Consider the following 13,113-nt stretch of genomic DNA (forward strand, 5'->3'; position numbering starts at 1 on the left):
TCTCAGGGAATCAACATATTGAGAGCTTGCAGGAAAGTGAGGTTGGAGTCCTGAATCAATCATGATGATACTGAATATCAGGCAGATTCAATGGATTCACCATCAGCCTTGCCTTTCCAGCAAGGTGATGCAAGTTATCACTCGCCAGCAAGGCAGGCCTCTCTGCAGGAAGCAATGCCAATTTGACATCATTATAGTTTCTGACACAATTATTGTTCCTCTTTCAGAATGGTGTTTGTTGAGATAATCTATTAAGTGCTTGAACATGTTAAGTTGTAAAAGTTAATTTTTTTAACCACAAATTTGGTGGTTCTCCAGGGTGTGGTGCCTTAGCCTGGAGAAAGTAAGACAACCTACTTTCAGGGCATTTTTTTCCTCATCCTTGCCATTGAAGTGAGCAGAGGATATCCTGATGGGGGCCATTTGGTTTACAGCTGCTGCTGCCAAAATATTTTTGCCTAACATAGGTATTCAATGAGCTCATACAACTGCCACTTCTGTACAGATTTTCAGCTAGGGACTCGAAGTTCACAGCACTGTCCCTGTCATCCTGTTACCACAGGACTTAGCAAATAGACCCTGGTAGATGTTTGCATGTGACTTTTAACAGGCTGTTGGTCAGATTTCAGTGATTTGTCAACCCCCAGTGTTTGGGCTACCTTCCACTGCATTACTTTCTATCTTTGCAACGCATAAGATGCATGGTCTTCCTTTGCCTGTTCAGCTATGGAGGATTTGTTTGAACTGCATTTTGCCTGTACCTCTCCTGTCTTAGCTGCCATGAGTTACCCTACCGGGAACAAGGAGCAGTATCACTTAAGGAATCATTGGAGAATCAGGATCCAACATTTCTTCATACTACTGTGTGGTACCATTTGGAACTACTGACACAAATCTCCTAGAAAAGTAACGTGATATATTCAGACTAATCTTTCGGCTGATTGCAATACCTGGAAGACAATATCTAGTACAAATAGCATCAATAGTAGCCAGTACTTTAGTAACTTGAACACTAATGGTACCATCTTCCTGTATTCATAAAACAGTGAAAATTTACAGATGTCATGTAATGAACTCCTCCCATTTTACATGTGTAGACCGCTCATTTGTTGTGACACAGGATTCAATATGTGAAAGTTAATCAAATGCAGTATCTATTTATAATCGTACATTGCTGTCATCAAATAAACGTTGATGTAGATTGAAAGCAAAACGCTATTGAGGCAAGAAATGCGAAATGACAAATCAGTAAATGTTAGAAATACTTGAGTTTGACAACTTCTCTAAAGAGAGAAGCAGAGTTAAGGTATTGAGTTGAATGTGACTTCAAAACTGTAGCATGGTAGAAATTCTGAAGAAAGGTCTAGGCCTGAAACGTCAGCCTTCCTGCTCCTCTGATGCTGCTTGACCAGCTATGTTCATCCAGCTCTACACCTTGTTATTTCTTGGTAGAAATATGTTAGTTTTATGCTGTCGAAAGTGGGAGGTGGAGGAAGAACGAAGGAGAAGGTATGGATTAAGGGAAGAGAATAGAAAGATTAAATGGAAAAGATGTCATCAGACAAAAGCCATTTGTATCAGAGATAATGGGAACTGCAGATGCTGGAGAATTCCAAGATAATAAAATGTGAGGCTGGATGAACACAGCAGGCCAAGCAGCATCTCAGGAGCACAAAAGCTGACGTTTCGGGCCTAGACCCTTCATCAGAGAGGGGGATGGGGAGAGGGAACTGGAATAAATAGGGAGAGAGGGGGAGGCGGACCGAAGATGGAGAGTAAAGAAGATAGGTGGAGAGAGTATAGGTGGGGAGGTAGGGAGGGGATAGGTCAGTCCAGGGAAGACGGACAGGTCAAGGAGGTGGGATGAGGTTAGTAGGTAGATGGGGGTGCGGCTTGGGGTGGGAGGAAGGGATGGGTGAGAGGAAGAACCGGTTAGGGAGGCAGAGACAGGTTGGACTGGTTTTGGGATGCAGTGGGTGGGGGTGAAGAGCTGGGCTGGTTGTGTGGTGCAGTGGGGGAAGGGGACGAACTGGGCTGGTTTAGGGATGCAGTAGGGGAAGGGGAGATTTTGAAACTGGTGAAGTCCACATTGATACCAAATGGCTGCAGGGTTCCCAGGCGGAATATGAGTTGCTGTTCCTGCAACCTTCGGGTGGCATCATTGTGGCAGTGCAGGAGGCCTCCTGCACTGCCACAATGATGCCACCCGAAGGTTGCAGGAACAGCAACTCCTATTCCGCCTGGGAACCCTGCAGCCATATGGTATCAATGTGGACTTCACCAGTTTCAAAATCTCCCCTTCCCCTACTGCATCCCTAAACCAGCCCAGTCCGTCCCCTCCCCCCACTGCACCACACAACCAGCCCAGCTCTTCCCCCCCCACCCACTGCATCCCCAAACCAGTCCAACCTGTCTCTGCCTCCCTAACCGGTTCTTCCTCTCACCCATCCCTTCCTCCCACCCCAAGCCGCACCCCCATCTACCTACTAACCTCATCCCACCTCCTTGAGCTGTCCGTCTTCCCTGGACTGACCTATCCCCTCCCTACCTCCCCACCTATACTCTCTCCATCTTCGGTCCGCCTCCCCCTCTCTCCCTATTTATTCCAGTTCCCACTCCCCATCCCCCTCTCTGATGAAGGGTCTAGGCCCGAAACGTCAGCTTTTGTGCTCCTGAGATGCTGCTTGGCCTGCTGTGTTCATCCAGCCTCACATTTTATTATCTTAAAAGCCATTGTCGTTGTGATGATTGTCATAATAGCTAATTCTTGATCCTAAACTCAAGTTTCCTGTTCTTGATAGCAGTTTGAGGTATCAGGGATACATCATGTTTTATCACCCATTGATTCAGATTTTAAATATTCCCATTGATCAACATAAGTTAGAATAGTCTATTTTTCCATAATTTATCCTTGATTACTTGTATTATTTTGTTTCAGGAGAAGATAATTGAGCAGCTTAAAGATCAAAGAGAAAAAGATGAACGAGAAAAGCAAGAAGAAATTGATAGTTACAAGAAGGAGTTAAAAGATGTTAAGGAACAGATCAGTGGCCTCCAAGGCGATGTCTCAGAGAAGGAGGTAAGTAATTACATATTTCATACAATACGTGATATGAAGTGGAGAGTTGTTTATCAAATGTAAACTGTCCTTGTTTGAGTGTGATGCTTTTCAAATAATGGACATCATGAAATTACCTTAACAAGGAATGTAGCTAACTCTCCTGGATATACCAGTAAGACCAGAATCATTAGTGTTCATTGTCTCAAAATCAAGGCTATATCACACAAAATAATTCTAGATAATAGTTAATATTTATAATACCTGTTATCAAACGCTCTGTTGAATTTGTTGTCATTGCGAAGGTCAAAAGAGTGGCCATGAAAATATGTAGGAGAATTTATTTGATGTAATGTTACAGTGTACAAATGAGTTCGTGAATTTGACACACAAATGGCAAGTAAAGTTGAGGAAAATCTGAACCAGGGTGGATATGCCGCTCTACAAGTTATTATGTTAACAAGAAATGGAATAAAGCTCTAATAAATTTACTTCTTTAGGCTGTGCTACTGGACCTCAAAGAACATGCCTCATCTTTGGCATCATCTGGACTGAAGAAGGATTCCAAGTTGAAAGCACTGGAGATAGCTCTTGAACAGAAGAAGGAAGAATGTTCGAAACTAGAAGTGCAACTACGGAAGGTAAATGCATATCCAAAAACTTCATCTTTTGTACATTTTAGTCAAACTGGCTAATATTGATTATAGTATTAAACTTGCAACTTTTTAATGCTTGTCTAACTTAGTGATCCTGTTGGTTTGCAATTGTCAATTGAATTCTGTTAAGTCTCAGAGAACTAAGCCAATTTTTTTGCATCCTATCATGCAAAGCTCATCCCATTTCCAAATAGTCCTCAGATCCATATAATGCTTGAGAACCATTATAGAGGACATGAAATATGTAAGGAAGCAACCAGACAAAATTAAACAGCTGTATATTCTTTCTATAGCTTAAAATCTTATGTTGGCAAAATGAATATGCTGCCTCAGTCCATGTAGATCAATAAAAGACCACATGAGAGGTTTTGTATTTGGCATGTGATATGTAACAGTCATATTACACTTCATATTACATCTCCAGCAAAATGTCTTTTGTTGGGTAAGTAGACCAAAACTCTGTATACTACTCCCAAGTGCAATCTCACCAACGTACAGCATATTCCAACAAGACTTCGTTACTTGTCAACTTAAATTCTCTTCCATTAAAAGCAAAGCACAATTTGCTTTCCTAATTTTTTGCTACATCTGGATGTTAACTTCCAGTGACTTTTAGCATCAAGACTTCCAATCTGCCACCACCTGAGAAATACAGCACATTTATGTTTCTCCTATCAAAACGGATAATGTCATATTTCTCCTACATTGTACAATACAGGAGGCCATTTGGTCCAATATACTCTTTTCTGAAAACAAAAAGTTGCCCAATTAGTGATGTTCCACTTTTTTTTCCTATAGATCTGTAATTCACCTTTGGAAATTGGGTATGAATCTACTTCTGCCCCTTTCCAGCTGTATCTTCCAGATCAGTATAGCTTGCTGGATTTAAAAGAAAGTTAGACTTCCCTTTCAGAAACAAAAACAGAAATTGCTGGAAAAGCTTGGCAAGTCTGGCAGCATCTGTGGAGAGGTATCAGAGTTAACATTTTGGGTCGAGTGACCCTACCCCAGAACTAATGGTACTAGAAAAATGTAGGTTTATATGCAGAAGATAGGATAGTGGGAAGTTAAGGAGTAAACGATTGGTGGGGATAAAGCCCAAACAGAGAGAACAACTGTTAGATAGACAAAGAAGTAGGTAACAATCTGACTAAGAAGGTCAATAGCTGTCAGTGGGGACAGTTAGTGGCTAACAATGGGTTGTGTGTAATAGCAGACTGTGTGATAAGGCCTGGTGTGTGCTGGTTGAGACGAGGATATGGGAGAGCTCAAGCCCTAAAGTTATTGAACTCAATATTGAGACCAGAGTGCTGCAGGGTCCACAAACAGAAACTGAGATGCAATTCTTCCCGCTTGCACTGAGCTTCGCTGCAGCACTATAGCAAGCCTGAAACAGATGTTGGCCAGGGAATTCCCGTCCCTTCCCTTGTCAGCCTTCTGCAGGGACCGTTCCCTCCGGGACAACCTGGTTCACTCTTTCGTCACTTCTAACACCCTCCCACAGCCTCATGCCTCCTTCCCCGCAACCACAAAGTGTAACATCTGTCAGTTTACTTCATCCCTTTGAGTATCCAAAGCCTCTAACACACCTTCAGCATGAATTAGCGTTTTACCTGCACTTCATGTAATCGAGGTTACTGCATTTGCTGCTCCTAATGTGGCATCCTCTGCATTGGGGAGTTGAAGCATAGATTAGGTGACGACTTTGCAGAACACCTAAGTTCTGTCCACAAAAAAATGCCTCTGAGCTTCCAGTTGCCTGTCACTTTAACACACCAACCTGTTCCCTGACCAACATCTCTGTCTCAGGCTTGCTGCAGTGCTCCAGTGAAGCTCAGCGCACGCTGAAAGAACAGCTACTTATTTTCTGCTTGGGGACCATGCAGCCTTCCGACTCAATACTGAGTTTAGGGCTTGAGCTCTTCCATCTTACCCCAAACGCCACACACCAGGTCTCGTTATCACAGTGTGCTCCTACACATACAACGCAATGTTAGCCAGTTACAGTCCCTGTTAATAGTTATCTACCTTTCTAGCCAGATCATTATCTGCTCCTTTGCCTGTCCAACCAGTCTTTGGGCTTTATTCCCTGCTATTGTTTACTCCTTACCTCCTCCTGCCACCGTTTCATCTGCATATAAACTGACATTTTCTTCACTACCATCATTCTGAGGAAGGGTCACACAACCTGAAACGTTAACTCTAATTTCTCTTCACTGATGCTGCCAGACCTGCTGAGCTTTTCCAGCACTTACTGTTTTTGATAACAAAGTGTGAAGCTGGATGAACACAACAGGCCAAACGGCATCTCAGGAGCACAAAAGCTGACGTTTCGGGCCTAGACCCCATCTGATGAAGGGTCTAAGCCCAAAACGTCAGCTTTTGTGCTCCTGAGCTGCTGCTTGGCCTGCTGTGTTCATCCAGCTTCACACTTTGTTATTTTGGATTCTCCAGCATCTGCAGTTCACATTATCTCTGATCACTTACTATTTTTGTTTCTGATTCACAGCATCTGCAATTCTTTTGATTTTTATTTACATTTCTCTTTGTTGTTTGCCATTTTCCTTAAACATATATCAGTGCTGAGTATACCATTAGTGGAACCAGCTCCTCCTCTTTAAAAAAAAATCTGAATATTGAAAGCTTGCCCTTAACCTTCAGCATTTCAAGGTGTTTAAGATGGGAGTTTTTAAGATTTAGCATTTAAGTGAAGACGAAGATTTTGGGGAGGAGAGGAAGTAAGAAATATTTCACAACGTCTTGAGAAAATGACAGACAGGATCATGAATTATGACTTTTGTAAAACCTGAATGAGCATGTCATCAGTATGTCAGAACCACCAGTTTAACGAATATCTCTTGCAATCAAGTTGGTAAAACGGCACTCAAAGAAGCTAAGGGTAAAGCTGGACATGAAACTAAGGAAGTACACAAAATAGTAAATATAATTAATGTATATATGCATCAAAATATTTATAAGGAAGGCACGAACTTCCTAAAGAAAAAAGTTCCAACTTGAGCAGAATCAATGACTTTGATATCAAGCGTATGAGTTTTAGATAGGCTAAACGTTCCTAAGACAGGGGACTTTATTTCAGGATGCTAGGAAAGATTAGGAAGCAGATTTATAAACTTTCCCATCATTATAAGGAAGTTACTGGGGATTGCAGAGATACCAGTAGATTGCAAACTGACGAATGTGATGGTCTTGCACAAAAAGAAGAACAAAAAAACACCCTCCACCCCCACGTTTTTGACCTGCCTGTCTCCCCTCCACCTATCTTATCCATCTTCCATCCACCTCCCCCCCCCCCCCCCCCCCCCCCCAACACCCCTCCCTATTTATTTCAGAATCCCCATCTCCTCTGAAGAAGGGTCTAGGCCCAAAACATCAGTTTTCCTACTCCTCTGATGCTGCTTGGCTTGCTGTGTTCATCCATCTCTACACCTTGTTATCATAAAAAAAATCGAACGGTTATAGCCTCAGTAGTTCCATGTTAAATGAAGGAATTGGGTTAAAAGTATTGGATATTATAATCTTGTTTTATTTGTTTCTTCATTCATGGGATGTGGGCATTACTGATTAGCCAGTATTTAATGGACATTCCTAATTCCTATGGTGAAAATGGCGATGAGCTGCATATTGATAACCTGATGTACACTGTGAACTGAAAATGAGAAGATTGCATTGTACCAAACACATTGGATTGAAATTTGAGTGTTTTTTGCTCGTGTGTCAATTCTGTTGACTTTCATGGAGGGTTTCTTTATGCGAGGCCTAGTGAGTTTTCTTGCTGCATTACTTTGCTGCAATAACTACCCACTCCACCCTTGTGATACCCTCTATATCTAATTCTAGCCTCAGTCTACTAATTGTCACGTCCAGAACAACCGTCGCTGCTGAGGTATCCTAGAATGGACTGGCATTGGTGGCATTATAAAATATCATTGTGCACCTGAACAAGTACTGTTAATCTAGAGTTGTCCTGATTGGTTTCAGGCATTTGTCCTAGACTTGGCAGATAGGGAACAACTGACAGATTCCTTTGCATGTGGGCGCCTGGAGGTAGTGGTGGGCAACATGATGCTCTTTGCCCAGGACCAGCAGCGGAGGCCACAACACCGGTCAATGCCAGCCTGGTCGGAAGTTGCCAGGTGGGATAGTGCTGTCTCCTCCACTAGTGTAGATGCACCCATCTTCTTTACAATATCTCTCACTTATCGATGTTACTGCACCGACTTCCAATTAAGACTCATCTGCTACCACTCTCACTATTACTTGCAACACATTCTCTCACTCACTATGACCCACTTCAGCACTAATCCTGTATGCCATCTGCGTTTCCTTCTCACTATCTCTTGGGACATCTCTCCACCTGCACCATCGGTAACAGCTGTGCCTGTCATCTCCTTTTAATTCTTGGTTCTCTCTGATCCTAGCAAGAAAATAGCCCACAATATTGCAGAAAGAGTTAAGACAGGTGGCATACTGCCCACATCCTGTGAGGAGACGATCCTGAATCTCTCAGCTCCAAATCAGTGACTGACCGTATCCTGATCCCTGAACCGGTATCAGAGAGGTCCCTTTACTTATTGTGCTGGGGACCCCTGACCAGTGGCTTGAATAAAGAGTACTGACAACCATGGGAAGCATCCTGGCTATGTGCCTGCACTAACTGCCATTGAATACAGCAGTACCGTGAACGTGGTATATCTGGCTGAGAGCAACACCAAAACAACAAGAAAATGAGGGATGCTGGGCCTCTTTGGCTCAAAGTGAGTGCGTTCAGAGATACAGTCTGGTCTAGTTCTTGATCTTGGTTTCTGTCCTTCACCATAAAGCATTCTTGCTGCAGTATTACAATGATAATTGCCAGTGCAGAAGTATAATGTAAGTGGATCGTAGATATTCCATTAGGGTTCTTAGATGCTGTGTCAGTAGATGTGGGGTGCATGTGGTCAGTATCCATGATATAGTTTCTAAGATGCCTGTGCCTGGTGTCTACCGTAGAAGTTCTTTGAAGCAAGCAGCGAGCTGAAATTGTTAGGTATCTACTGACAGTGTTGTTGGCGTTCAGTTTACTTTCTGCAAGTGGTACAATAGGAAGTTGCATACTAATAAGGTGAGATCTGCAGTTAATAAGGTCATTAATAGGCAACTCACCACTGCCTCACGCGAATCTTGCCTCAATACCTGGAACATAATTAAAAGATTCAGCCAAACATTCTCAATAGGTCTTAATGAGCTGCTTGCATGATTCTGCACATTATCACAAGCCATTCTGTCCCCTGTAAGAATGTGCCTGACATTTTTTTAGGGAAGTAGAGTTTGAGAGGTCGTGTTAATCATGTTCATAGAATCGAAAAAACATTAGGCAAAACTATTTTAAAATTTGTAAATTCAGCTCAAGGCATTGAGTTCAGGATAAACCCTGAGAATGGATAAATTTCTTGAAGCTTATAGAGTAACACATATTTATAAGAAGAGGTATGTCAAAATTTTGGATTTAGGTGCCTGAGTGCTCCCAGTTGGACCACAATTATTTTTAACTTCCGTAAATGACCCGGATTAACCACTTGAAGGAAGTACTGAAGATGGCAAGAACTCGATTTAATCTGGAAGAGTCTCAGAGGATTTGAAAACCGCTAATGTCACACCCTTATTCCAAACCCGAAGGAAGCAAAAAGAAATGCTGGTAACCATAGGTCAGTTTCCATAACATCCATCATTGGGAACGTGTTAGAGTCTCTTATGAAGGATGTAATAACTGCATTGAGAAATGCATGATATCCTGAAGCAGTTAGCGTGTCTTCTCAAAGGGAAAATCATACCTGAAAAAATAGTGGAATTGTTTGAAGTATATGAAGCAGGATGAATAAAGGAAGAACCTGTAAATGTGATATATTTGGACTTGTAGTATTGTTTAATAAAGGTACTGTAGTAAGATACGAGCACGTGGTGTTGGATGTTGGTATATTAACATAGATAGAGAACTAATAGAAATCAGAGTTAGGAAAAGGAGGAGAGTGGGTCATTTTCAGGATAGCAAACTGTAACTAGAGGAGTACACAAGAATCATTGCTGAGGCCACAATTATTTACAATGTATGTTTATGACTTTGGTGAGGGAAATGAATGTTCGATAGCCAAGTTTGTGAATGGCACAAAAATAAGTGGAGATGGCTGATGGTGAGAATGACCCAAGGTTACTGCAGAGGGAATAATGACAGGTTAAGAGGGTGGACTTGGCAAATGGAATATAATTTGGAAATGTGAAACTATGCACTTTGACAGGTAAAATGGATAAGCTATGTATTACTTAAATGGAGAAAGCTACAGCACAGAAGAATTTGGAGGTCTTTATGCATGAATCACAAGAGGCTAGCATACGAGTTTAGTTGCTAATAGATCTGGCAAATGGAGTGTTGGCCTTTACTTCAAAAGGAAAAAACTATAAAAGTAGTGAAGTCTTGCTAAAACTGTACAAGGCACCGGTCAGATCATACCTTGAATATTGTAATACCTTGTGACTCTTTCAAACGTTTTCTAAAACAGTTCTTTCTCATTTCAGTCTCAGTCACTCCTTACAGAATCAACGAAATGGAACAAACATTCTTGACCTTGTTCTCACCAATCTACCTGTTGCAGATGACACTGGCCTTAATAGTGGTGGTCAAAGTGACCATTACAGAGTTGCTTGGGAGATGACATCCTGTCTTTGAATTGAGGGTACTGTCCATTGTATTTTCTGGCTTTACCACCGTGTTAAATGGGACAGACTTCAAGCAGATCAAGCAACTCAAGACTGTGCAGCTTGGAGGTGCTGTGGTCTATCAGCTGTAGAATTCAACCGCTATCGGTAATCTTGACGTATCTGTACTCTGCCAAAAGCAACAAACTTGGAGATTAACCTAGATTCAATGAAGTGTGCAGAAATATACTCCTAGATTAGGAGCAGGTACACTTAAAAATGCATTAATAAATTGGACTAAGCATTGCCACAACCAACAGATCAGATTTAAGCTTTTCTATCCTGCCATGAATTGTGGTGGGCAAATGAAAAATCATAAAGGAGAAGGCTCCACAGATATTCCCCATCCTTGATGATGGGGCACTTCAGGGTGAAATAAAAGGCTGAAACATTTGCATCCATGTTCAGTCAGAAGTAATCCATCTTGGCTACCTCCTGACATTCCCAGCATCACAGATGACTGCCTTCAACCAATTCAGATTGCTTATCATGATATTAGAATCAGCTGAATGAACTCAATACTAAAAAAGCCATGTGCCCTGGTCACATTCTGGCAGTAGTGCTAAAGACATGTCCTTTAGAACTAGCTGTGCCCCTAGCCAAATTGTTCCAGCACAGCTACAATACCAGCACTGACCTTACTGTGGAAAATTCTCCAGGTATGTTCCTTGCACAGAAAAGTGCAGTTCTGTTAATAATTGCCCGATCAGTGTACTCCCAATCCATCTCTTAGCTGAAGAAGGGTGTGTTGGCAATGCTGTCAAGCATCACTTGCTTGGCAATAACCTGCTCATTAACACTCCGTTTGGGTTCTGTCAGAGCTACTGAACTCCTTACTTCATTGTACATTTGATCTAAATGTGGACAAAGAATTGAACTCCAGAGGTGATGTGCAAGTGATTGTCCTTGACCATGGCAGCATTTCACTGAATCTAGTATGAAGGAACCATAGCAAAATTTGTTATTGTTGTTTTAGGACAATCACCTGAGCCTCAGGACGTCACTGCAGGGATTTCTCCTGGCATTATCCTATGTCCAGTCATCTTCAGTTGCTTTATTAATGACCATTCTTCCACCGTAAGGTCGGTAGGAGGGATGGTTAATGTTTGAAGGTTGCTCAGTGCCATTTTAAAGATACTTGAGCAATTCTTGTCTCGATGCTGCAAGAGCTGAACAACATTCAGACTTGGATTGATAAGTTGCAAATTGTATTCATGCCACAGAAGTGCAAGATAATGACTGTCTGCCACACAAGAGAATTCAAGAATCACTTCTTGAAGTTCATTGCATTACCATCACTGAATTTCCCACTACCATCTGGGTGTTACCACAGTCCAGGAATGGAGCTTGATGAGCTGTGTAAGTTTTTTTGAGTAGAAAAAACGGTCAGAGACTACGAATTGTACAGCAAGTAACTTAAATCCTGCCTCTCTAGTGCCTGCTCATTATCTGCAGTGAACAACTCAGGGATGTGATGGAGTACTGTCCAGTTGCTGAGCTAAGGGAGCTCTATCAATATGCACAAAGTTCAACTCCATTCTGGATGAAGTAAGCCCTCTTGATTGTGAGTCCATCCATCACCTTCAGTATTCAATCCCATCATGCTGATGCATGGTGGCAGCATTGGGTGGGATGCACTGCAGTATAACTCTGAAGACTTCTTCAACTACAACTTGTAAGCCTGTGACTTCCAGCACTTTGAAGTTTTAGGGCAGCTGATGCTTGGGAGTCTGCAGGTTCCCCTCCAAGATGTGCAGAGTCTTGACTTGGAGCTATATTGCCTTTGCTGCACTGTTGCTGAGTCAAAATCCTGGAACTCCTTTTCTAACAGCAGTATAGTTGTCTCTACACAAATGCAGCTAGTCAGGAAGATAGTGCACCACTACAGCCAGAGCAATTAAGGATGGGCAATAATTGCCCACATCCCACGAGCAAGTAGATATTTTTAAAAGTAAGTTTTCAGAGCAAATTGAGATCAAATTGTATTGTGACTTGGTCAAATCCTACCTTCAACGTTCTTTCTATTACAGACATACAAGAGAAAGATTCAAGCAATGATAGTAGTGCAGAGAAAAACAGCAAGGCTAACACCTGGTAAAGAACTGCATTATGAGGAAAGGCGAAGGTAACTTGGAAAGGAAGAATCCGAGATACAACCTTCAAAATTCTGGAAAAGATGAGAGTAGGATGATGAGACATAGTTTCAAAATGGAAGTGTAAATTTCGGACTGAGGTTCTTATGTGGATTTGTAGCTTGGGTTGTGGATACTGTGGTTGGTTAACTCACTGAGCTGGTTCGTTAGTTCACAGACATTTCATTACCCTACAGAGTAACATCAATGCAGCCTCGGATGAAGCGCTGTTGTGTTTTCCCACCTGATATTTAAACTCAGGGGTCCATTGGAGTTGATTACTTCATTTTGGTATTTCTTCACAGTGGTGTATATATATTGGGAAAGCACAACAGCGCTTCATCAGAGGCTGCACTAGTGATGTTACCCACCAGGGTAATGAAATGCCTGCAAACTAACGAACCAGCTCAGGAGCGAACGAACCACAGCAACCTCAGACTGCTGCCAGAAAATTGTTCTTTACACATAAACTAAGTGTTACATGAAATAGATTTTTAGAAAGGATAGAAAAGGGGAA

At 42.0% G+C, this 13,113-nt stretch overlaps 1 protein-coding gene across 1 annotated transcript in view; it reads left to right on the forward strand.

The window, feature by feature from the left end:
- Positions 1–13,113, forward strand: part of LOC125460655 (ELKS/Rab6-interacting/CAST family member 1-like) — a 730,867-nt gene that overhangs the window by 108,051 nt on the left and 609,703 nt on the right. The window contains exons 10-11 of the mRNA XM_059652379.1: positions 2,939–3,079; positions 3,559–3,699. Coding sequence (XP_059508362.1) covers positions 2,939–3,079; positions 3,559–3,699 — 282 coding nt within the window. The remainder of the gene's footprint in view (positions 1–2,938; positions 3,080–3,558; positions 3,700–13,113) is intronic.

This window comes from Stegostoma tigrinum, chromosome 18, assembly GCF_030684315.1.
Source record: "Stegostoma tigrinum isolate sSteTig4 chromosome 18, sSteTig4.hap1, whole genome shotgun sequence".
Classification (NCBI taxonomy): Eukaryota; Metazoa; Chordata; class Chondrichthyes; order Orectolobiformes; family Stegostomatidae; genus Stegostoma; species Stegostoma tigrinum.